Source organism: Coregonus lavaretus (assembly GCF_964263955.1).
Source record: "Coregonus lavaretus genome assembly, chromosome: 9".
Lineage (NCBI taxonomy): Eukaryota > Metazoa > Chordata > Actinopteri > Salmoniformes > Salmonidae > Coregonus > Coregonus lavaretus.
The window spans coordinates 539,637-564,636 of NC_139996.1; the positions used below are offsets into that span (position 1 = coordinate 539,637).

General features: G+C 46.0%; 1 protein-coding gene across 1 annotated transcript in view; it reads left to right on the forward strand.

The window, feature by feature from the left end:
- The window catches only part of LOC311134804 (transient receptor potential cation channel subfamily M member 1-like), a gene marked incomplete at both ends in the record, with an annotated part of 142,202 nt that overhangs the window by 18,038 nt on the left and 99,164 nt on the right, over nt 1–25,000 (forward strand). The window contains 5 exons of the mRNA XM_084168587.1: nt 2,953–3,029; nt 11,741–11,951; nt 12,901–13,114; nt 16,176–16,300; nt 16,497–16,668. Of these exons, the coding sequence (XP_084024713.1) occupies nt 2,953–3,029; nt 11,741–11,951; nt 12,901–13,114; nt 16,176–16,300; nt 16,497–16,668 (799 nt within the window). The remainder of the gene's footprint in view (nt 1–2,952; nt 3,030–11,740; nt 11,952–12,900; nt 13,115–16,175; nt 16,301–16,496; nt 16,669–25,000) is intronic.

Here is a 25,000-nt window from a genome sequence, read left to right on the forward strand (position 1 = left end):
TTAGTATTCATTAACACTATGATGATGATATGATAGTATTCATTAACACTAGGATGATATGTTACTATTCATTAACACTATGATGATGATATGTTAATATTCATTAACACTATGATGATGATATGTTAGTATTCATTAACACTATGATGATGATATATTAATATTCATTAACACTATGATGATGATATGTTAATATTCATTAACACTATGATGATGATATGTTAGTATTCATTAACACTATGATGATGATATGATAGTATTCATTAACACTAGGATGATGATATGTTAGTATTCATTAACACTATGATGATATGTTACTATTCATTAACACTATGATGATGATATGTTAATATTCATTAACACTATGATGATGATATGTTAATATTCATTAACACTATGATGATGATATGTTAGTATTCATTAACACTATGATGATGATATGTTAATATTCATTAACACTATGATGATGATATGTTAGTATTCATTAACACTATGATGATGATATGATAGTATTAATTAACACTATGATGATGATATGTTAATATTCATTAACACTATGATGATGATATGTTAGTATTCATTAACACTATGATGATGATATGATAGTATTCATTAACACTATGATGATGATATGTTAGTATTCATTAACACTATGATGACGATATGTTAATATTCATTAACACTATGATGATGATATGTTAGTATTCATTAACACTATGATGATGATATGATAGTATTCATTAACACTAGGATGATATGTTACTATTCATTAACACTATGATGATGATATGTTAATATTCATTAACACTATGATGATGATATGTTAGTATTCATTAACACTATGATGATGATATGTTAATATTCATTAACACTATGATGATGATATGTTAGTATTCATTAACACTATGATGATGAAATGTTAATATTCATTAACACTATGATGATGATATGTTAATATTCATTAACACTATGATGATGATATGTTAGTATTCATTAACACTATGATGATGATATGATAGTATTCATTAACACTAGGATGATATGTTACTATTCATTAACACTATGATGATGATATGTTAATATTCATTAACACTATGATGATGATATGTTAGTATTTATTAACACTATGATGATGATATATTAATATTCATTAACACTATGATGATGATATGTTAATATTCATTAACACTATGATGATGATATGTTAGTATTCATTAACACTATGATGATGATATGTTAGTATTCATTAACACTATGATAATGATATGTTAATATTCATTAACACTATGATGATGATACGTCTGTATTCATTAACACTATGATGATGATATGTTAGTATTCATTAACACTATGATGATATGATAGTATTCATTAACACTATGATTATATGTTACTATTCATTAACACTATGATGATGATATGTTAATATTAATTATCTATATGATTATATGTTACTATTCATTAACACTATGATGATGATATGTTAATATTAATTAACACTATGATGATGATATGTTAGTATTCATTAACACTATGATGATGATACGTTAGTATTCATTACCACTATGATGCTATGTTAGTATTAATTAACACTATGATGATGATACGTTAGTATTCATTAACACTATGATGATGATATGTTAGTATTCATTAACACTATGATGATGATATGTTAGTATTCATTAACACTATGATGACGATATGTTAATATTCATTAACACTATGATGATGATATGTTAGTATTCATTAACACTATGATGATGATATGATAGTATTCATTAACACTAGGATGATATGTTAGTATTCATTAACACTATGATGATGATATGATAGTATTCATTAACACTAGGATGATATGTTACTATTCATTAACACTATGATGATGATATGTTAATATTCATTAACACTATGATGATGATATGTTAGTATTCATTAACACTATGATGATGATATGTTAATATTCATTAACACTATGATGATGATATGTTAGTATTCATTAACACTATGATGATGAAATGTTAATATTCATTAACACTATGATGATGATATGTTAATATTCATTAACACTATGATGATGATATGTTAGTATTCATTAACACTATGATGATGATATGATAGTATTCATTAACACTAGGATGATATGTTACTATTCATTAACACTATGATGATGATATGTTAATATTCATTAACACTATGATGATGATATGTTAATATTCATTAACACTATGATGATGATATGTTAATATTCATTAACACTATGATGATGATATGTTAGTATTCATTAACACTATGATGATGATATGATAGTATTCATTAACACTATGATGATGATATGTTAATATTCATTAACACTATGACGATGATATGTTAGTATTCATTAACACTATGATGATGATATGATAGTATTCATTAACACTATGATGATATGTTAGTATTCATTAACACTATGATGATGATATGATACTATTCATTAACACTAGGATGATATGTTACTATTCATTAACACTATGATGATGATATGTTAATATTCATTAACACTATGATGATGATATGTTAGTATTCATTAACACTATGATGATGATATGTTAATATTCATTAACACTATGATGATGATATGTTAGTATTCATTAACACTATGATGATGAAATGTTAATATTCATTAACACTATGATGATGATATGATAGTATTCATTAACACTTGGATGATATGTTACTATTCATTAACACTATGATGATGATATGTTAATATTCATTAACACTATGATGATGATATGTTAGTATTCATTAACACTATGATGATGATATGTTAGTATTCATTAACACTATGATGATGATATGTTAGTATTCATTCCCTCTGTTTCTACTTTCCTAACCATAACTCTAACCCTACTTCTGTTGAGTTCTCGTTCTGTACATTATGATGCTCATTGACATGTTTCTACCTTCTTTCAGGCCCAGAAAGCGTGGATCGAGAGGATCTTTCAGAAGAGAGAATGTATTCACATAATCCCCAGCAAGGACCCTACAAGGTAAGGTGAACTGACGTACACCACAAATGATGGTTGGGAGGTCAAAGGTGTTATTGAGGGGAGGAGGGAGAGGAGGGGAGGAGGGGGTGAGAAGGGGGGGAGAGGTTGGGTGGGGAGGGCAAAGGGTGTTGTGGAGGGTGAGGGGGGGGTGAGATGGAAGGGGATGGAAGGGAGATTGAGAGGGTGGAGGGGAGATGATGGAAGATGGAGAGGGTGGAAAGGGTGGAGGGGGGGTGGACGGGAGATGGAGACAAGATGGAGGGGGTGGAGGGGAGATGGAGGGGAGATTGAGGGGGTGGAGGGGAGATAGAGGGAAGATGGAGGGGGTGGAGGAAGATGGAGGGGGTGGAGGGAAGATGGAGGGGGTTGAGGGGAGATGGAGGGGGTGGAGGGAAGATGGAGGGGGTGGAGGGAAGATGGAGGGGAGATGGAGGGGAGATTGAGGGGGTGGAGGGGAGATAGAGGGAAGATGGAGGGGGTGGAGGGAAGATGCTGGGGGTGGTGGGAAGATGGAGGGGGTGGAGGGGGGTAGAGGGAAGATGGAGGGGGTGGAGGGAAGATGGAGGGGAGATGGAGGTGAGATTGAGGGGGTGGAGGGGAGATAGAGGGAAAATAGAGGGGGTGGAGGGAAGATGGAGGGGGTGGAGGGAAGATGGAGGGGGTGGAGGGGAGATGGAGTGGAGATGGAGGGGGTGCAGGGAAGATGGAGGGGGTGGAGGGAAGATGGAGGGGAGATGGAGGGGAGATTGAGTGGGTGGAGGGGAGATAGAGGGAAGATGGAGGGGGTGGAGGGAAGATGGAGGGGGTGGAGGGAAGATGGAGGGGGTGGAGGGGAGATGGAGGGGAGATGGAGGGGTGGAGGGAAGATGGAAGGGGTGGAGGGAAGATGGAAGGGAGATGCAGGGGGTGGAGGGGAGATGGAGGGAGTGGAGGGGAGATGAGAGGGTGGAGGGGAGATGATGGTAGATGGACGGAGATGGAAGGAAGATGGAAGGGGTTGGAAAGGGATAGAGGAGGCTGGAGGGGAGATGATGGGGCATGGGGGGTGGAGGGGAGATGGAGGGGAGATGGATGGAGATGGAGGGGTGGAGGGGTGTTGGAGGGGGTGGAGGGGAGATGGAAGGAGATGGAGGGGTGAGGGGGAGATGGAAGGAGATGGAGGGAGTGGAGGGGAGATGATGGGGCTTGGGGGGTGGAGGGGAGATGGAGTGGAGATGGAGGGGGTGGAGGGGAGATGGAAGGAGATGGAGGGGTGGAGGGGAGTTGGAGGGGGTGGAGGGGAGATGGAAGGAGATGGAGGGGTGGAGAGGGGTGAGGGGGAGATGGAGGGGGTTGGAAAGGGATAGAAGGGTTGCAGGAGGGGAGATGGAGGGGAGATGGAGGGATGTGGAGGGGAAATGGAGAGGCTGTAGGGGAGATGCCGGGGAGATGGATGGGGTAGGCTGGAGGGGAGTGGAGGGGAGATTGAGGGGGTGGGGGGGAGATGGAGGGGAGATGGATGGAAGATGGAGGGGGTGGAGGGAAAATGGAGGGGGTGGAGGGGAGATGGAGGGAGTGGAGGGGAGATGAGAGGGTGGAGGGGAGATGGAGGGGGTGGAGGGGAGATGGAGGGAGTGGAGGGGAGATGGAGGGAGTGGAGGGGAGATGAGAGGGGAGATGGAGGGGGTGGAGGGAAGATGGAGGGGGTGGTGGGAAGATGGAAGGGAGATGCAGGGGGTGGAGGGGAGATGGAGGGAGTGGAGGGGAGATGAGAGGGTGGAGGGGAGATGATGGTAGATGGACGGAGATGGAAGGAAGATGGAAGGGGTTGGAAAGGGATAGAGGAGGCTGGAGGGGAGATGATGGGGCATGGGGGGTGGAGGGGAGATGGAGGGGAGATGGATGGAGATGGAGGGGTGGAGGGGTGTTGGAGGGGGTGGAGGGGAGACGGAGGGGTGGAGAGGGGTGAGGGGGAGATGGAGGGGGTTGGAAAGGGATAGAGGAGGCTGGAGGGGAGATGATGGGGAATGGGGGGTGGAGGGGAGATGGAGGGGAGATGGAGGGGTGGAGGGGAGATGGAGGGGGTGGAGGGAAGATGGAGGGGTTGGAGGGAAGATGGAAGGGAGATGCAGGGGGTGGAGGGGAGATGGAGGGAGTGGAGGGGAGATGGGGAGATGGAGTGGAGATGGAGGGGGTGGAGGGGAGATGGAAGGAGATGTAGGGGTGGAGGGGAGTTGGAGGGGGTGGAGGGGAGATGGAGGGGAGATGGAGGGGTGGAGAGGGGTGATGGGGAGGTGGAGGGGGTTGGAAAGGGATAGAAGGGTTGTGGGAGGGGAGATGGAGGGGAGATGGAGGGATGTGGAGGGGAAATGGAGGGGCTGTAGGGGAGATGCCGGGGAGATGGATGGGGTAGGGTGGAGGGGAGTGGAGGGGAGATGGAGGGAGATGGAGGGAGATGGAGGGGAGATGGAGGGGGTGGAGGGGAGATGGAGGGGGGGGGGGGGAGATGGAGGGGTTGGAGGGGAGATGGAGGGGGTGGAGGGGAGATGCCGGGGAGATGGATGGGGTAGGGTGGAGGGGAGTGGAGGGGAGATGGAGGGAGATGGAGGTGGGTGGAGGGGAGATGGAGGGGGTGGAGGGGAGATGGAGGGGGTGGAGGGGAGATGCCGGGGAGATGGATGGGGTAGGGTGGAGGGGAGTGGAGTGGAGATGGAGGGAGATGGAGGTGGGTGGAGGGGAGATGGAGGGGGTGGAGGGGAGATGGACGGGGTGGAGGGGAGATGGAGGGGGTGGAGGGGAGATGGTGGAGGGGAGATGGAGGGAGATGGAGGAGAGATGGAGGGAGATGGAGGGGAGATGGAGGGAGATGGAGGTGGGTGGAGGGGAGATGGAGGAGGTGGAGGGGAGATGGAGGGGGTTGAGGGGAGATGGAGGGAGATGGAGGGGAGATGGAGGGAGATGGAGGTGGGTGGAGGGGAGATGGAGGAGGTGGAGGGGAGAAGGTGGAGGGGAAATGGAGGGAGATGGAGGTGGGTGGAGGGGAGATGGAGGAGGTGGAGGGGAGATGGTGGAGGTGGAGGGGAGATGGAGTGGAGATGGAGGGGAGATGGTGGAGGGGAGATGGTGGAGGTGGAGGGGAGATGGAGTGGAGATGGAGGGGAGATGGTGGAGGGGAGATGGAGGAGGTGGAGGGGAGATGAAGGGGGTGGAGGATAGTGTTGATAACTCTCACTGACTAACCTGCCCTGGGATAGTGTTGACAACTCGTAACGCGTGATGTTGTTTCATGGTGTCATGTGAAGCTGGATAGATGGCAGCATTCGTGCAAAACTGAAAGGGTGAACCGTTGCATTTAACCACGGCAAGGCGACTGGGAATATGGCCGCATTCAAACAGACCAGCTATGACCTCTGTAAGGTCATCAAAGAAACGTCAGTACAGGGACAAAGTGGAGTCTCAATTCAACGGCTCAGACACGAGAAGTATGTGGAAACCACGTCACTGACACCGACGCCTGAAAAGCTGAACACGTTCTTCACCCACCTTGAGGAGTGTAACTCTGAGCTGCCCACAGGGGCCGCCACTGCTCACAAGGACTGTGGGCTCCAGATCTTTGTGGATGATGTGACTAAGACTTTAAAACACATTTACCCAAGCCACGGCCTCAGTGTCGTAAGACCCTCACGAACTTCTACAGATGCACCATCGAGAGCATTCTGTCGGGCTGCATCACCCCCTGGTATGGCAACTGCACCGCCTGCAACAGCAAGGCTGTCCAGAGGGTGGTGTGGTCTGCCCAACGCATCACCGGAGGCACACTGCCTGCCCTGCAGGTCATCTACAGCACCCTAAGCTAGGAAGGCCAAGAAGATCATGAAGGACCTCAGCCACCCGAGCCACCCTGCTACCATCTAGAAGGCGGAGAGCCACCCTGCTACCATCTAGAAGGCGGCGACAGTACACCTCAGCCACCCGAGCCACCCTGCTACTATCTAGAAGGAGGAGCCACCCTGCTACCATCTAGAAGGAGGAGCCACCCTGCTACCATCTAGAAGGAGGAGCCACCCTGCTACCATCTAGAAGGAGGAGCCACCCTGCTACCATCTAGAAGGAGGAGCCACCCTGCTACCATCTAGAAGGAGGAGCCACCCTGCTACCATCTAGAAGGAGGAGCCACCCTGCTACCATCTAGAAGGAGGAGCCACCCTGGAACCATCTAGAAGGAGGAGACACCCATTTACCATCTAGAAGGAGGAGCCACCCTGCTACCATCTAGAAGGAGGAGCCACCCTGCTACCATCTAGAAGGAGGAGCCACCCTGCTACCATCTAGAAGGAGGAGCCACCCAGCTACCATCTAGAAGGAGGAGCCACCCTGCTACCATCTAGAAGGAGGAGCCACCCTGCTACGATCTACAGTGAGGGAAAAAAGTATTTGATCCCCTGCTGATTTTGTACATTTGCCCACTGACAAAGAAATTATCAGTCTATCATTTTAATGGTAGGTTTATTTGAACAGTGAGAGACAGAATAACAACGAAAAAATCCAGAAAAACGCATGTCAAAAATGTTATACAATGATTTGCATTTTAATGAGGGAAATAAGTATTTGACCCCTCTGCAAAACATGACTTAGTAATTGATGGCAAAACCCTTGTTGACAATCACAGAGGTCAGATGTTTCTTGTAGTTGGCCACCAGGTTTGCACACATCTCAGGAGGGATTTTGTCCCACTCCTCCTCCCAAGTCATTACGGTTTGGAGCCTGACTTTTGGCAACTCGAACCTTCAGCTCCCTCCACAGATTTTCTATGGGATTAAGGTCTGGAGACTGGCTAGGCCACTCCTGGACCTTAATGTGCTTCTTATTGAGCCACTCCTTTGTTGCCTTGGCCGTGTGTTTTGGGTCATTGTCATGCTGGAATACCCATCCACGACCCATTTTCAATGCCCTGGATGAGGGAAGGAGGTTCTCACCTAAGATTTGACGGTACATGGCCCCGTCCATCGTCCCTTTGATGCGGTGAAGTTGTCCTGTCCCCTTAGCAGAAAAACATTCTTGGGGTCATAGGCAGCATTCCTCCTCCTCCAAACACGGCGAGTTGAGTTGATGCCAAAGAGCTCCATTTTGGTCTCATCTGACCACAACACTTTCACCCAGTTCTCCTCTGAATCATTCAGATGTTCATTGGCAAACTTCAGACTGGCATGTATGTGCTTTCTTGAGCAGGGGGACCTTGCGGGCGTTGCAGGATTTCAGTCCTTCACGGCGTAGTGTGTTACCAATTGTTTTCTTGGTGACTATGTTCCCATCTGCCTTGAGATCATTGACAAGATCCTCCCATGTAGTTCTGGGCCGATTCCTTACCGTTCTCATGATCATTGCAACTCCACAAGGTGAGATCTTGCATGGAGCCCCAGGCCGAGGGAGATTGACAGTTATTTTGTGTTTCTTCAATTTGCGAATAAACGCACAAACTGTTGTCACCTTGTCACCAAGTTGCTTGGCGGTGGTCTTGTAGCCCATTCCAGACTTGTGTAGGTCTACAATCTTGTCCCTGACATCCTTGGAGAGCTCTTTGGTCTTGGCCATGGTGGAGAGTTTGGAATCTGATTGATTGATTGCTTCTATGGACAGGTGTCTTTTATACAGGTAACAAACTGAGATTAGGAGCACTCCCTTTAAGAGTGTGCTCCTAATCTCAGTTTGTAACCTGTATAAAAGACACCTAGGAGCCAGAAATCTTTTTTTTCTTTAAATCTGAGTACGCTACCAATAACATTTACATTTTTTTTACATTTTAGTCATTTAGCAGACGCTCTTATCCAGAGCGACTTACAGGAGCAATTAGGGTTAAGTGCCTTGCTCAAGGGCACATTAACGTCATTTAGCAGACGCTCTTAGCCAGAGCGACTCACAAATTGGTGCGTTCACCCTATAGCCAGTGGGATAACCACTTTACAATTGGGGGGGGGGGGGGTAGAAGGATTCCTTTATCCTATCCCAGGTATTCCTTAAAGAGGTGGGGTTTCAAATGTCTCCGGAAGGTGGTGAGTGACTCCGCTGTCCTGGCATCGTGAGGGAGCTTGTTCCACCATTGGGGTGCCAGAGCAGCGAACAGTTTTGACTGGGCTGAGCGGGAACTATGCTTCCGCAGAGGAAGGGGAGCCAGCAGGCCACAGGTGGATGAGCGCAATGCCCTCGTTTGGGTGTAGGGACTGATCAGAGCCTGAAGGTACAGAGGTGCCGTTCCCCTCACTGCTCCATAGGCAAGCACCATGGTCTTGTAGCGGATGCGAGCTTCAACTGGAAGCCAGTGGAGTGTGCGGAGGAGGGGGGTGACGTGAGAGAACTTGGGAAGGTTGAACACCAGACGGGCTGCGGCATTCTGGATGAGTTGTAGGGGTTTAATGGCACAGGCAGGGAGGCCAGCCAACAGCGAGTTGCAGTAGTCCAGACGGGAGATGACAAGTGCCTGGATTAGGACCTGTGCCGCTTCCTGTGTAAGGAAGCGGCACAATAACATCTTTAAATCTGAGTACGCTACCAATAACATCTTTAAATCTGAGTACGCTACCAATAACATTTTTAAATCTGTGTACGCTACCAATAACATCTTTAAATCTGAGTACGCTATCAATAACATCTTTAAATCTGAGTATGCTACCAATAACATCTTTAAATCTGAGTACGCTACCAATAACATCTTTCAATCTGAGTCCGCTACCAATAACATCTTTAAATCTGAGTACGCTACCAATAACATCTTTAAATCTGTGTACGCTACCAATAACATCTTTAAATCTGAGTACGCTACCAATAACATCTTTAAATCTGAGTACGCTACCAATAACATCTTTAAATCTGAGTATACTAACAATAACATATTTAAATCTGAGCACCAATTACTTTGATTTGATTTGATGTGTGTACAGTACTTCTAGGCTGCATCCCTGCTGTGGCATGGTCAAAAACAACTAGTCTAGTGACCTGTACCCTGCTACCTTAACTAGTCTAGTGACCTGAACCCTGCTGTGGCCTGGTCAAAAACAACTAGTCTAGTGACCTGTACCCTGCTGTGGCCTGGTCAAAAACAACTAGTCTAGAGACCTGTACCATGCTGTGGCCTGGTCAAAAACAACTAGTCTAGCGACCTGTACCCTGCTACCTTAACTAGTCTAGTGACCTGAACCCTGCTGTGGCCTGGTCAAAAACAACTAGTCTAGTGACCTGTACCCTGCTGTGGCCTGGTCAAAAACAACTAGTCTAGAGACCTGAACCCTGCTACCTTAACTAGTCTAGTGACCTGTACCCTGCTGTGGCCTGGTCAAAAACAACTAGTCTAGTAACCTGAACCCTGCTGTGGCCTGGTCAAAAACAACTAGTCTAGAGACCTGAACCCTGCTACCTTAACTAGTCTAGTGACCTGTACCCTGCTGTGGCCTGGTCAAAAACAACTAGTCTAGAGACCTGAACCCTGCTACCTTAACTAGTCTAGTGACCTGTACCCTGCTGTGGCCTGGTCAAAAACAACTAGTCTAGTAACCTGAACCCTGCTGTGGCCTGGTCAAAAACAACTAGTCTAGAGACCTGAACCCTGCTACCTTAACTAGTCTAGTGACCTGAACCCTGCTGTGGCCTGGTGAAAAACAACTAATCTAGTGACCTGAACCCTGCTGTGGCCTGGTCAAAAACAACTAGTCTAGTGACCTGAACCCTGCTGTGGCCTGGTCAAAAACAACTAGTCTAGAGACCTGAACCCTGCTACCTTAACTAGTCTAGTGACCTGTACCCTGCTGTGGCCTGGTCAAAAATAACTAGTCTAGTGACCTGTACCCTGCTACCTTAACTAGTCTAGTGACCTGTACCCTGCTGTGGCCTGGTCAAAAATAACTAGTCTAGTGACCTGAACCCTGCTACCTTAACTAGTCTAGAGACCTGAACCCTGATGTGGCCTGGTCAAAAACAACTAGTCTACAGACCTGAACCCTGCTACCTTAACTAGTCTAGTGACCTGTACCCTGCTACCTTAACTAGTCTAGTGACCTGTACCCTGCTGTGGCCTGGTCAAAAATAACTAGTCTAGTGACCTGTACCCTGCTACCTTAGCTAGTCTAGTGACCTGAACCCTGCTGTGGCCTGGTCAAAAACAACTAGTCTAGAGACCTGAACCCTGCTGTGGCCTGGTCAAAAACAACTAGTCCAGAGACCTGACTCCTGCTACCTTAACTAGTCTAGTGACCTGAACCCTGCTATGGCCTGGTCAAAAATAACTAGTCTAGTGACCTGTACCCTGCTGTCTTAACTAGTCTAGTGACCTGAACCCTGCTACCTTAACTAGTCTAGTGACCTGAACCCTGCTGTGGCCTGGTCAAAAACAACTAGTCTAGGGACCTGAACCCTGCTGTCTTTACTAGTCTAGTGACCTGTACCCTGCTGTGGCCTGGTCAAAAACAACTAGTCTAGTGACCTGTACCCTGCTGTCTTAACCAGTTTAGTGACCTGAACCCTGCTACCTTAACTAGTCCAGTGACCTGAACCCTGCTGTGGCCTGGTCAAAAACAACTAGTCTAGAGACCTGAACCCTGCTGTCTTAACCAGTCTAGTGACCTGAACCCTGCTACCTTAACTAGTCCAGTGACCTGTACCCTGCTGTGGCCTGGTCAAAAACAACTAGTCTAGTGACCTGTACCCTGCTGTCTTAACCAGTCTAGTGACCTAATCCCCTGTAGATGTTCGTGTGGTCAGCTGATGACGCAGCATGTGGTGATCCCGCTGGGCACTCTGCCCAACAAGCCGTCAGAAGAGAACCATCAGCTGGTCCAGATCGACCCGCCCCAGCAGCAGGAGAGGTGGTCCGTGGCCAAACACACACAGACCTCACCTACAGACGCCTTCGGGACCATCGAATTCCAGGGGGGAGGCTTCATCAACAAGGCAATGGTAGGAGCTATGACCTGTCAAACTATAAACAACAACAACAACAACAACAACAACAACATCAACACCTCAACCACACCATAACCACACCATAACCACACCATAACCACACCATAACCACACCATAACCACATCACAACTACACCATAACCACACCACAACCACACCATAACCACACCATAACCACACCACAACTACACCACAACCACACCATAACCACACCACAACCACACCATAACCACACCATAACCACACCACACCAACACCATAACCACATCACAACTACACCATAACTACACCACAACCACACCATAACTACACCACAACCACACCATAACCACACCATAACCACACCACAACCACACCATAACCACACCACACCAACACCATAACAACATCACAACTACACCATAACTACACCACAACACCACCTCAACCACACCATAACCACACTACCACAACCACACCATAACTACACCATACCTACACCATAACTACACCATAACCACACCATAACTACACCATAACTTCACCATAACCACATCATAACTACACCATAACCACACTACCACAACCACACCATAACCACACCTCAACCACACCATAACCACACCACAACCACACCATAACCACACCACACCAACACCATAACCACATCATAACTACACCATAACTACACCACAACCAAAATCCAGCAAAAATCTCCAAAATAAGCACAATCGAATGAATCCAGCACATCACAACCACAACTACACCAGACCAGTTATGACCCATCCACAACACAACCACAAGAGCTTGCATGCAGAAATAAACCAACGTCCCCCAACTCAAAATTTACTATTTTTCAAAAAGGGTGCTTGTCCCGCCAGGAGAACCCTTTATTGTTCTAGAATCATTCCTGCAATGTGTAGACAACTCAGTTGAACTATTCTCCTCTCCTATCCCACTCCAGTACATCAGAGTGTCCCATGACTCTAAGCCAGACAATCTGCTCCAACTGATGGTGAAAGACTGGCAGCTGGAACTCCCCAACCTGCTCATCTCTATCCACGGAGGTCTGCAGAACTTTGAGCTGCAGCCCAAACTCAAACAGGTGTTAGGGAAGGGACTCATCAAGGCTGCAGTCACCACCGGAGCATGGATCTTCACTGGTGGAGTCAGCACTGGTGGGTAACTTGTATAGCATGATGAACTGCATTACCCATAATGCTCTGTACAAGCTACCCTGACCCTTAACACCGGAGACTCACATTATAGTTCAGAACAGGAATAAGACCCAGATTCAATCCAACACAGATTAACGACCTGAGCACAGTGATAGATTTAGGCAACATCCCATATATTTATAGAAATCAAGTTCGCTCAAGCAGAAGTCACCTTTAAAGTCAATTACCGTGTCCTTTGAATCCTGGCCTGCTGCCTAAGTCTCACTCAAATCCAACCTTCCAATGGTGATAGCTACAGTGGCTTGCGAAAGTTTTCACCCCCCCTTGCCATTTTTCCTATTTTGTTGCCTTACAACCTGGAATTTAAATGGATTTTTGGGAGGTTTGTATCATTTGATTTACACAACATACCTACCACTTTGAAGATGCAAAATATTTTTTCTTGTGAAACAAACAAGAAATAAGACAAAAAAAACTGAAAAATTGAGCGTGCATAACTATTCACTCCCCCCCAAAGTCAATACTTTGTAGAGCCACCTTTTGCAGCAATTACAGCTGCAAGTCTCTTGGGGTATGTCTCTATAAGCTTGGCACATCTAGCCACTGGGATTTTTGCCCTATCTTCAAGGCAAAACTGCTCCAGCTCGTTCAAGTTGGATGGGTTCCGCTGGTGTACAGCAATCTTTAAGTCATACCACAGATTCTCAATTGGATTGAGGTCTGGGCTTTGACTAAGCCATTCCAAGACATTTAAATGTTTCCCCTTAAAACACTAGAGTGTTGCTTTAGCAGTATGCTTAGGGTCATTGTCCTGCTGGAAGGTGAACCTCCGTCCCAGTCTCAAATCTCTGGAAGACTGAAACAGGTTTCCCTCAAGAATTTCCCTGTATTTAGCGCCATCCATCATTCCTTCAATTCTGACCAGTTTCCCAGTCCCTGCAGATGAAAAACATCCCCACAGCATGATGATGCCACCACCATGCTTCACTGTGGGGATTGTGTTCTCGGGGTGATGAGAGGTGTTGCGTTTGCGCCAGACATAGCGTTTTTCTTGATGGCCAAAAAGCTCAATTTTTGTCTCATCTAACCAGAGTACCTTCTTCCATATGTTTGGGGGGTCTCCCACATGCCTTCTGGTGAACACCAAATGTGTTTGCTTATTTTTTTCTTTAAGCAATGGCTTTTTTTCTGGCCACTCTTCCGTAAAGCCCAGCTCTGTGGAGTGTACGGCTTAAAGTGGTCCTATGGACAGATACTCCAATCTCCGCTGTGGAGCTTTGCAGCTCCTTCAGGGTTATCTTTGGTCTCTTTGTTGCCTCTCTGATTAATGCCCTCCTTGCCTGGTCTGTGAGTTTTGGTGGGCGGCCCTCTCTTGGCAGGTTTGTTGTGGTGCCATATTCTTTCAATTTTTTAATAATGGATTTAATGGTGCTCCGTGGGATGTTCAAAGTTTCTGATATTTTTTTATAACCCAACCCTGATCTGTACTTCTCCACAACTTTGTCCCTGACCTGTTTGGAGAGCTCCTTGGTCTTCATGGTGCCGCTTGCTTGGTGGTGCCCCTTGCTTAGTGGTGTTGCAAACTCTGGGGCCTTTCAGAACAGGTGTATATATACTGAGATCATGTGACAGATCATGTGACACTTAGATTGCACACAGGTGGACTTTATTTAACTAATTATGTGACTTCTGAAGGTAATTGGTTGCACCAGATCTTATTTAGGGGCTTCATAGCAAAGGGGGTGAATACATATGCACGCACCACTTTTCCGTTATTTATTTTTTAGAATTCTTTGAAACAATTTTTTTTCATTTCACTTCACAAATTTGGACTATGTTGTGTTTGCCCATCACATGAAATCCAAATAAAAATCAAGTTTTTTCACAGGTTCTAATGCAACAAAATTGGAAAATAGCAAAATAGGGCTCTGATCATCTCTCTAAACACATGTCTCTGATCATCTCTCTAAATACATGTCTCTGATCATCTCTCTAAACACATGTCTCTGATCATCTCTCTAAACACATGTCTCTGATCATCTCTCTAAATACATGTCTCTGATCATCTCTCTAAATACATGTCTCTGATCATCTCTCTAAACACATGTCTCTGATCATCTCTCTAAACACATGTCTCTGATCATCTCTCTAAACACATGTCTCTGATCATCTCTCTAAATACATGTCTCTGATCATCTCTCTAAACACATGTCTCTGATCATCTCTCTAAACACATGTCTCTGATCATCTCTCTAAATACATGTCTCTGATCATCTCTCTAAACACATGGCTCTGATCAGATCTCTAAATACATGGCTCTGATCATCTCTCTAAACACATGGCTCTGAGCAGATCTCTAAATACATGGCTCTGATCATCTCTCTAAATACTTCTGGTTTCTCATTCTGGTTCCGGACCCTGGTTCCTCATTCTGGTTCATCCTTCTGGTTCCTCATTCTGGTTCCTCATTCTGGTTCATCCTTCTGGTTCCTCATTCTGGTTCCTCATTCTGGTTCTTCATACTGGTTCATCCTTCTGGTTCTTCATTTGGTTTCCTAATTCTGGTTCCTCACTCTTGTTCATCCTTCTGGTTCATTCTTCTGGTTCATCCTTCTGGTTCCTCATTCTAGTTCCGTACCCTGGTGCATCCTTCTGGTTCATCCTGGTTCATCCTTCTGGTTCCTCATTCTAGTTCCGTACCCTGGTGCATCCTTCTGGTTCATCCTGGTTCATCCTTCTGTTTCCTCATTCTAGTTCCGTACCCTGGTGCATCCTTCTGGTTCATCCTGGTTCATCCTTCTGGTTCCTCATTCTAGTTCCGTACCCTGGTGCATCCTTCTGGTTCATCCTGGTTCATCCTTCTGTTTCCTCATTCTGGTTCTGTCCCTGGTTTCAACCTTCTGGTTCATCCTTCTAGTTCCTCATTCTGGTTAATCCTTCTCGTTCATCCTTCTGGTTCATCCTTCTGGTTATGTCCCTTGGTTCTTCTTCTTCTTCTTCTTCTTCTTCTTCTTCTTCTTCTTCTTCTTCTTCTTCTTCTTCTTCTTCTTCTTCCCTATAGGTGTGATCCGTCACGTGGGGGATGCCCTGAAGGACCATTCCTCTAAGTCCAGAGGGAAGGTGTGTGCCATCGGCATCGCTCCGTGGGGTATCATAGAGAACAAGGAGGACCTCATCGGCAGGGATGTAAGTGTTACTCAGTCCCCCTCTTAGCTCCACAATCAGCCATGAATCATTCACACCTTTCACTCCATTACGTCACTTCTCCAAGCACCAGTTGCTATTTGATGTAAAGCATACCCTGGCCTATATCATGAGAGAACGTGTTTTCCAGTTTGCTGTTTTGTGGGATGTGTTCCTCAGTCAGTGATATTCCCTCCAGGTAACACGGCCATACCAGACCATGTCCAACCCGCTGTCCAAGCTGTCTGTCCTGAACAACAGCCACTCCCACTTCATCCTGGCCGATAACGGCACAACAGGGAAGTACGGAGCGGAAGTGAAGCTACGCCGCCAGCTGGAGAAACACATCTCACTGCAGAAGATCAACACACGTAAGTCAACCCAACCATACAGAACTCAGACAACAGCACACTAAGACAACACTACAGTCAGTAAACCATACAGCACCAGTAGGTCAACCCAACCATACAGAACTCAGACAACAGCACACTAAGACAACACTACAGTCAGTAAACCATACAGTACCAGTAGGTCAACCCAACCATACAGAACTCAGACAACAGCACACTAAGACAACACTACAGTCAGTAAACCATACAGCACCAGTAGGTCAACCCAACCATACAGAACTCAGACAACAGCACACTAAGACAACACTACAGTCAGTAAACCATACAGTACCAGTAGGTCAACCCAACCATACAGCAGACTTATATAGAGTTCAGTACAACACTATAGACAACCATCCAGCAAGTCATATACAGTATACTGTTAACCTCTGGTTCCTCTCAAGGTCTCTTCCTTTCAGGGAGTTGGATATGTATACTGTTAACCTCTGGTTCCTCTCAAGGTATCTTCCTTTCAGGGAGTTGGATATGTATACTGTTAACCTCTACCAGGTTGGTAAATCCAACTAGAGGAGGGCCTCTACTGTGAGTCTGGTTCCTCTCAAGGTCTCTTCCTTTCAGGGAGTTGTTCCTTAGTTGCCACTGTGCCTCTGCTTGCTCTTTGGGACCTAGGCTGGGTTACTGTAAAGCTCTTTGGGACCTAGGCTGGGTTACTGTAAAGCTCTTTGGGACCTAGGCTGGGTTACTGTAAAGCTCTTTGGGACCTAGGCTGGGTTACTGTAAAGCTCTTTGGGACCTAGGCTGGGTTACTGTAAAGCTCTTTGGGACCTAGGCTGGGTTACTGTAAAGCTCTTTGGGACCTAGGCTGGGTTACTGTAATGCTCTTTGTGTTGACATAAAAGGGCTTTATAAATCACATTAGATAGATTGATTGAGTCCTCTAATGTTCAAATTAAAATGTATTTGTCACATGCGCCGAATACAACAGGTGTAGACCTTACAGTGAAATGCTTACTTACAAGTCCTTAACTAACAATGCAGTTCAAGAAGTAGAGTTATGAAAATATTTACTAAATAAACTAAAGTAAAAAATCAAATAATAAGTAACACAATAAAATAACAATACAGTACAGTACCGAGTCACTGTGCGGGGGTACAGGTACCGAGTCAAGCCTTTTGGTCCTAGACTTGGCGCTCCGGTACCGCTTGCCGTGCGGTAGCAGAGAGAACAGTCTATGACTTGGGTGACTGGAGTCTTTGGCAATATTTTGGTCCTTCCTCTGAAACTGCCTAGTGTGTAGGTCCTGGATGTCAGGAAGCTTGGTCCCAGTGATGTACTGGGACGTACGCACTACCCTCTGATGCCGAGCTGTTACCATACCTGGACCTCTGCAGCTCAGTTGGTAGAGCACGGCGCTTGTAACGCCAGGGTAGTGGGTTCGATCCCCGGGACTACCCATACGTAAAAATGTATGCACAAATGACTGTAAGTCGCTTTGGATAAAAGCGTCTGCTAAATGGCATATTATATTATATTATACCAGGCGGTGATGCAACCGTTCAGGATGCTCTCAATGGTGCAGCTGTAGAACTATTTGAGGATCTGGGGACACGTATTTTCCAAATACCAAATATTTTCAGTCTCCTGGGGGGGAAAACGTGTTGTCTTGCCCTCTTCACGACTGTCTTGGTGTGTTTGGACCATGATAGTTTGTTGGTGATGTGGACACCAAGGAACTTGAAACTCTTGACCCACTCCACTACAGCCCCGTCGATGTCCATGGGGGTGTGTCCGGCCCTCCTTTTCCTGTAGTCCACGATCATCTCCTTTGTCTTGGTCACTGTGACGACCCTCCCACTCTGTCTGCCGTATTCTCTCTTTGCTCTTGTTTCCTTATTAGGATGCCGGTGGGCGGAGTTGGGAGGGTCGTCAGCTACATGGGAAACACCTGGGCCGGGTGTGTCCCAGCATAAATGGACCTCTTCCACATTCATTGAGGAGACTCTCTCCAGGCAGATACTTTGACTTTGGTTGTGATATTTTTGTGGTTTGTTTTTGGTTGTTTGCTTTGGCACTTTTCAACACTTTGCATTATTACATTTATGCCTGCAAACACTCACGTACACTACTGATTACACACACCATTGTTATTTGATTTAGTTTACTTTAGCTAATAAATATATATTTTGGGTATTCCTTGTCTCCACGTGTCTCCCTTTTGTTACGAACTTGAGCCAGTTCGTGACAAGTGGGGGCTCGTCCGGGATCTTGAACTGGTTGTGTTTGGGAGAACGTGGAGTAATGTCCAATTCTGTAGGTTTTTTTGTTGTACATTTTGTTAGTTTGTTCGAGTTTGATAGGCCCAGTATTGGTTTCCTTTGGGTTGTGTACTGCGTTGGAGAGAGTACATTGGTTAGTTTCCAGTCCCTGCCCAGCCTGGAAACTCTTGCTCTACTCGCTGTTGGGACATCGGTCTGAGGAGGTGAGTACAATCGGCTGTGTACCTCAGTGGGAGATTGGGTAGGGTAGTGACATTTGCTACCCGGAGCTATAGCTTTTTCCCCTGATAGGCTTAGTGACGTGTTTTGTTATGGGATACGTTGGGCATGGTTAAATGTTTGTTATTTTTGTGTGGTGTCTGTGGACTGAGCAGTTGTCTCGGGGGCACATCCGTGGCTTGGGGAAATCTACCAGCGTGCTGGGGGGTTTAATTCCTTGCCAGCGGGCTACAGTGCGTAATTACCCACCGCGAATCCACATGAAGACTAGGGTTGAGTTATTGTAGGTTATGGGGAAGCTCCATATTCCAGCTCTCTTCTGTGGTGCTCGGTGTGATTGTCATTTCTCTTGTGTCTGGTGTGCTCAGCAGAGGGGTTGAGCAAGAATATTATGATATATATATATATATTTTTTTTCTTTTCCCCCCTGATTATGGCGTCTAATGTAGACGAGTTCATTCGCTTTCCATCAGAAGAACTGTTAGAATTATGTACTAAAGAACAGCTGTTGAAGGTTGCTGAACACTACAAGGTTGAAATTAGTGATAAACGCCTAAAAAATTCTATTAGGTTAATATTGAAGGCCAATTTGATGGAGAGTGGTATTCTGGATGTTACCACTGGGGCAGCCTCTGCTGAGGACACGTTGTCTCCCCGATATGTTACAATGACCGCTCCATCGGTTAGTCATAGTAGTCTTCTTTTTGAACAGCAGAAAGAACTGCTTCTGTTACAGCTAGAGAATGGACAAAGAGCTAAAATGGAGTATGAACAAGCTAAAATGGAGCATGAACGAAATGGACAAAGAGCTAAAATGGAGCATGATCGTGTAAAATATGAAAGGGAATTGGAATTTAAACAGGATATGGAGCGTGCTAAAATCAAGCTGCAACAAGAGCGACTAGAGTTGGTTAGGGAAGGAAAGCTCTCAGGGGAGAGTTTGCTCTGGGAAGGTGACCCAGAGTTACCTAGGGGTCGTTCCTCTTTTGGTCGTAATCCAGACACATTTGATATTGTTGGGAATTTACGGTTGTTGCCCCAGTTTAATGAAAAGGACCCGGAGACATTCTTTTCGTTGTTTGAGCGTGTTGCTGACGCTAGGAGTTGGCCTGATTCTGATCGCACTTTGATGTTGCAGTGTGTGCTGACTGGTAAAGCGCAAGAAGCATATTCAGCTCTTAGTGTAGCAGACAGTGTTAGTTATGAGAGGGTTAAAACGGCTGTGTTACAGAGTTATGAATTGGTCCCTGAGGCTTACCGCCAACGATTTAGAACTTTAAAAAGGGATGATCAGCAGACTCATGTTGAGTTTGTGCGAATATTATCTTCACAGTTCAATCGCTGGTGTTCCGCCTCTGCAGTTATGACTTTCCAAGGGCTGTGTGATCTGATTATGTTAGAACAATTTAAGGACACAATCCCTGATCGTATAGCGACGTACATTAACGAACAAAAAATAAAGACTGTCGCTGAAGCTGCGGTTTTGGCAGATGAATATGTGTTGACTCACACACATTGTTTTGCAGAACCCCGTATTCGGAGTGAGTGGGGGTGTTCGCAGAGATTTGGGCCTCGCTCGCCGAGATACTTCGGTTCCCGGGCAGAGTTTCATTCAACTGGGGTTGAGCCTGATACCCATGGTAAAACTGACCTTGGTCAAGAGTGTCACTACTGTCGAGAATTAGGTCATTGGAAAAATGAATGTCCGATTCTTAGGTCTAGGGGTAAATTCAGTACAGGTGCTTATGGTAAATCGAGGCCTATAGCGTTAGCAGCGCCTGTTCCACATCAGTTCACTCCTGACGCATTGTCTCATGCCCAGAGCCATGTGAAGGGCTATATTGATCCCGACTATTTACCTTTTGTTACGGAGGGTTTTGTGTCTATGGTAGGAAGTAAGAACCTAGTGCCAGTAAAGATCCTAAGAGATACAGGTGCCTCTGAATCATTTGTGTTGGAATCTGTGTTACCCTTCTCTGCGGAGACTGATTCGAGGAATAGTGTTCTAATTAGGGGAATAGGTTTGAACACTCTGTCAGTTCCATTGCATAAACTGATGTTGGATTGTGGACTGGTGAAAGGTGAGGTTGTTGTGGGGGTGCGTCCTTCATTGCCTATTGAGGGTATTGACATGATCCTTGGAAATAACTTGGCTGGGGAGCGTGTGTGGCCTATCGTGTTTCCATCTTTAGTGGTTTCTACTAAGCCTTCAATTGTAGGGATTCCTGATGAGAGTGCGCAGAATTTCCCAGAGGTGTTTTCTGCGTGTGCAGTGACGCGTTCTATGATCCCTGATGACTTGGTCACGGAACTGGCTAACGAGAATACCATAAAGAAGTCTGTTACTGTTTTCCCTGTTATCCCGTTATCTGTATCCCGCTCCGATTTAATCGAGGCGCAACGGGCTGACCCTACATTAGAAGAGTTGCGGGACCAAATTGTGCCTGTGGAACAGTTGGGAGATGTCGCACAGGGCTATTTTCTCCAAGAGGAGGTCCTGATGAGAAAGTGGATGTCTCATGGTAGTTGTTTTCTGGGGGAGGCGATTAGTCAGGTTGTGGTACCAGTTAGGCTTCGTGAGTTGGTGCTGACAACTTCTCACAACGACGTAGCTGGGCATATGGGTGTGAGAAAAACCTACAATCGCATCTTACGACATTTTTTTTGGCCAAGATTAAAGAGGGATGTTTCTGATTTCATCAAAACTTGTCACACCTGTCAATTAACTGGTAAACCTAATCAAGCTATTAAGCCGGTACCACTGTTCCCTATTCCTGTACTCAGTAAACCTTTTGAGTATCTGATTATTGACTGTGTTGGTCCTCTGCCTCGTTCTAGAAAGGGTAGTAATTATTTGTTGACTGTGATGTGTCAGACCACTAGGTTTCCTGCTGCCTATCCTCTCCGGTCTATCACGACTAAGGCTGTGTTAAAAGCTTTGACTCAGTTTCTCTCACTGTTTGGAATCCCTAAGGTCATTCAAAGTGATCAAGGATCTAATTTCACCTCTAATCTCTTTGGACAGGTTCTCCAACAACTCCATATTAAACACAACTTGTCTAGCGCTTATCATGCCCAAAGTCAAGGAGCACTGGAACGTTTCCATCAAACACTTAAGTCTTTGTTGAGAGCTTATTGTACTGAGATGGATAAGGATTGGGAGGAGGGGTTGCCTTGGTTACTGTTAGCTGCTAGGGAGGTTTCACAGGAGAGCACGGGTTTTAGCCCAAATGACCTAGTGTTTGGACATCGGGTGCGTGGGCTTTTATCTGTTCTCCAGGATGACTGGAAGTCTCCCGAGCCTCCTCAGTCCCTGTTATCATATGTGGGTGATTTTCGGCGACGCTTGTATGCCGCTGGTGAAATGGCTAAAGAGGAGCTATCATCTTCACAGGACAGGATGAAGAGCATATATGATCGCCGAGCTGAGCCTCATCACTTTAGTCCAGGTGATCAGGTTCTGGCTCTGCTGCCAATTGTTGGTTCTCCTTTTCAAGCCAAGCTTCAAGGTCCATATACAGTGGTGCGCCAGTACACTGAGCAAAATGATCTAGTAGCCACTCCAGAACGGAGGAAAGCACACCAACTGTGCCATGTACATTTGTTAAAACCCTATTATGCACGTTCCTCTGAGTCTGAACAGGGGGAGTCTACAGAGGACGGTAAGGCTGTTCTTTTGGCTGATACTGTTTATTCCCTGAGTTCTGGTCATGCTAGGTCTGTACAGGAGCAGGAAGATGTTTCTGGTCCTGACGATTGCATACTGCAGGGTAGATTGAAAAATTCAGAGACACTGGAGATTTTAGATAGCCTTCTTACTCATCTACCTGTTGATGAGCGGAAAGAGATGGTTGGTTTGATTCGGAGATTTCCAGGGTTGTTTTCGGATACACCAACACGTACAAACTTAATAGAACATGATATTGACATTGGAGATGCTGACCCCATTCGTCAACGGTTCTATAGAGTTTCTTCAGAGAAACTGCGTTGTCTGGATGCTGAGGGCAGGTACATGCTGGAGAGTAAAATAGCAGATCCTTCTTTCTCCAGTTGGGATTCTCCCTGTATCTTGGGCAGTAAATCGGATGGAACAAATAGATTTTGTACGGACTACCGTAAGGTAAACGATGTCACTGGGCCGGATTCATTTCCTCTTCCTCGGATGGAGGACTGCGTTGGTCAAGTCGGCGCAGCTACGTTTGTGAGCAAATTTGACCTGTTAAAGGGGTATTGGCAGGTGCCACTGATGAGTAGGGCACGTGAAATCTCTGCCTTTATTACACCTTTTGGTCTGTACTCGTATTCGGTTATGAGTTTCGGACTGCGTAATGCGCCTGCCACTTTTCAGCGACTTATGAACAGGGTTGTCTCTGGTCTGGCCGGGTGCGCTGTTTATCTGGACGATGTAGTGATATATGCAGATGCTTGGGAGGAGCATCTGTCCCGTATTCAGGCCTTGTTCGGACGTCTGGCTGCGGGTCGCCTCACGATGAATTTGGCTGAATGTGAGTTTGCTCAGGCGACTGTTGCATACCTTGGAAAGGTGGTTGGGCAGGGTGACGTGCGCCACCCTGCCCAATCTCTGGGTTGATAGATTTAAGCTTATTCCACTGTCACAGTGTGCGCTGTTGTATCAAATGCATAATATGTTGCCTACCCTCACCACCTGGGGGCGCCACGTCAGGAAGTCCAGGATCCAGTTGCAGAGGGAGGTGTTTAGTCCCAGGGTCCTTAGCTTAGTGATGAGCTTTGAGGGCACTATGGTGTTGAACGCTGAGCTGTAGTCAATGAACAGCATTCTCACATAGTTGTTCCTTTTGTCCAGGTGGGAAAGGAAAGTGTGGAGTGCGAATATTCATATCCTTGCTTCAGGTCCTGAGCTACAGGCAGTTAGATTTGGGTATGTCATTTTAGGCGAAAATTGAAAAAAAGCGTCCGATCCTTAAGAGGTTAAAGAAAAAATATTTGTCCAGTTCGAGGTGAGTAATCGCTGTTCTGATGTCCAGAAGCAATTTTTGGTAATAAGAGACGGTAGCAGCAACATTATGTACAAAAATAATTTCCAGACAACGCGAAAAAAAAATAAAAAAAAAATAGCACAGTTGGTTAGGAGCCCGTAAAACGGCAGCCATCCCCTCCGGTTCTGGAGCGTGTTGTACTCTGTGACCTGTGGGTTTCCCTTTGTCATCCTGTGCCTGGAGCTCATGACAAGGCAGGGACAGCAAAGGGATGCTCAGCTGTCACCTCTTCCTGCAGCCCAACCAACACTGATGGTCAATGAACCATTCCCTGACCAAGATGGCCGTCCCCTGACCAATGAACCATTCCCTGACCAAGATGGCCGTCCCCTGACCAATGATCCATTCCCTGACCAAGATGGCCGTTCCCTGACCAATGAACCATTCCCTGACCAAGATGGCCGTCCCCTGACCAATGAACCATTCCCTGACCAAGATGGCCGTCCCCTGACCAATGAACCATTCCCTGACCAAGATGGCCGTCCCCTGACCAATGATCCATTCCCTGACCAAGATGGCCGTCCCCTGACCAATGATCCATTCCCTGACCAAGATGGCCGTTCCCTGACCAATGAACCATTCCCTGACCAAGATGGCCGTCCCCTGACCAATGAACCATTCCCTGACCAAGATGGCCGTCCCCTGACCAATGAACCATTCCCTGACCAAGATGGCCGTCCCCTGACCAATGAACCATTCCCTGACCAAGATGGCCGTTCCCTGACCAATGAACCATTCCCTGACCAAGATGGCCGTTCCCTGACCAATGAACCATTCCCTGACCAAGATGGCCGTCCCCTGACCAATGAACCATTCCCTGACCAAGATGGCCGTCCCCT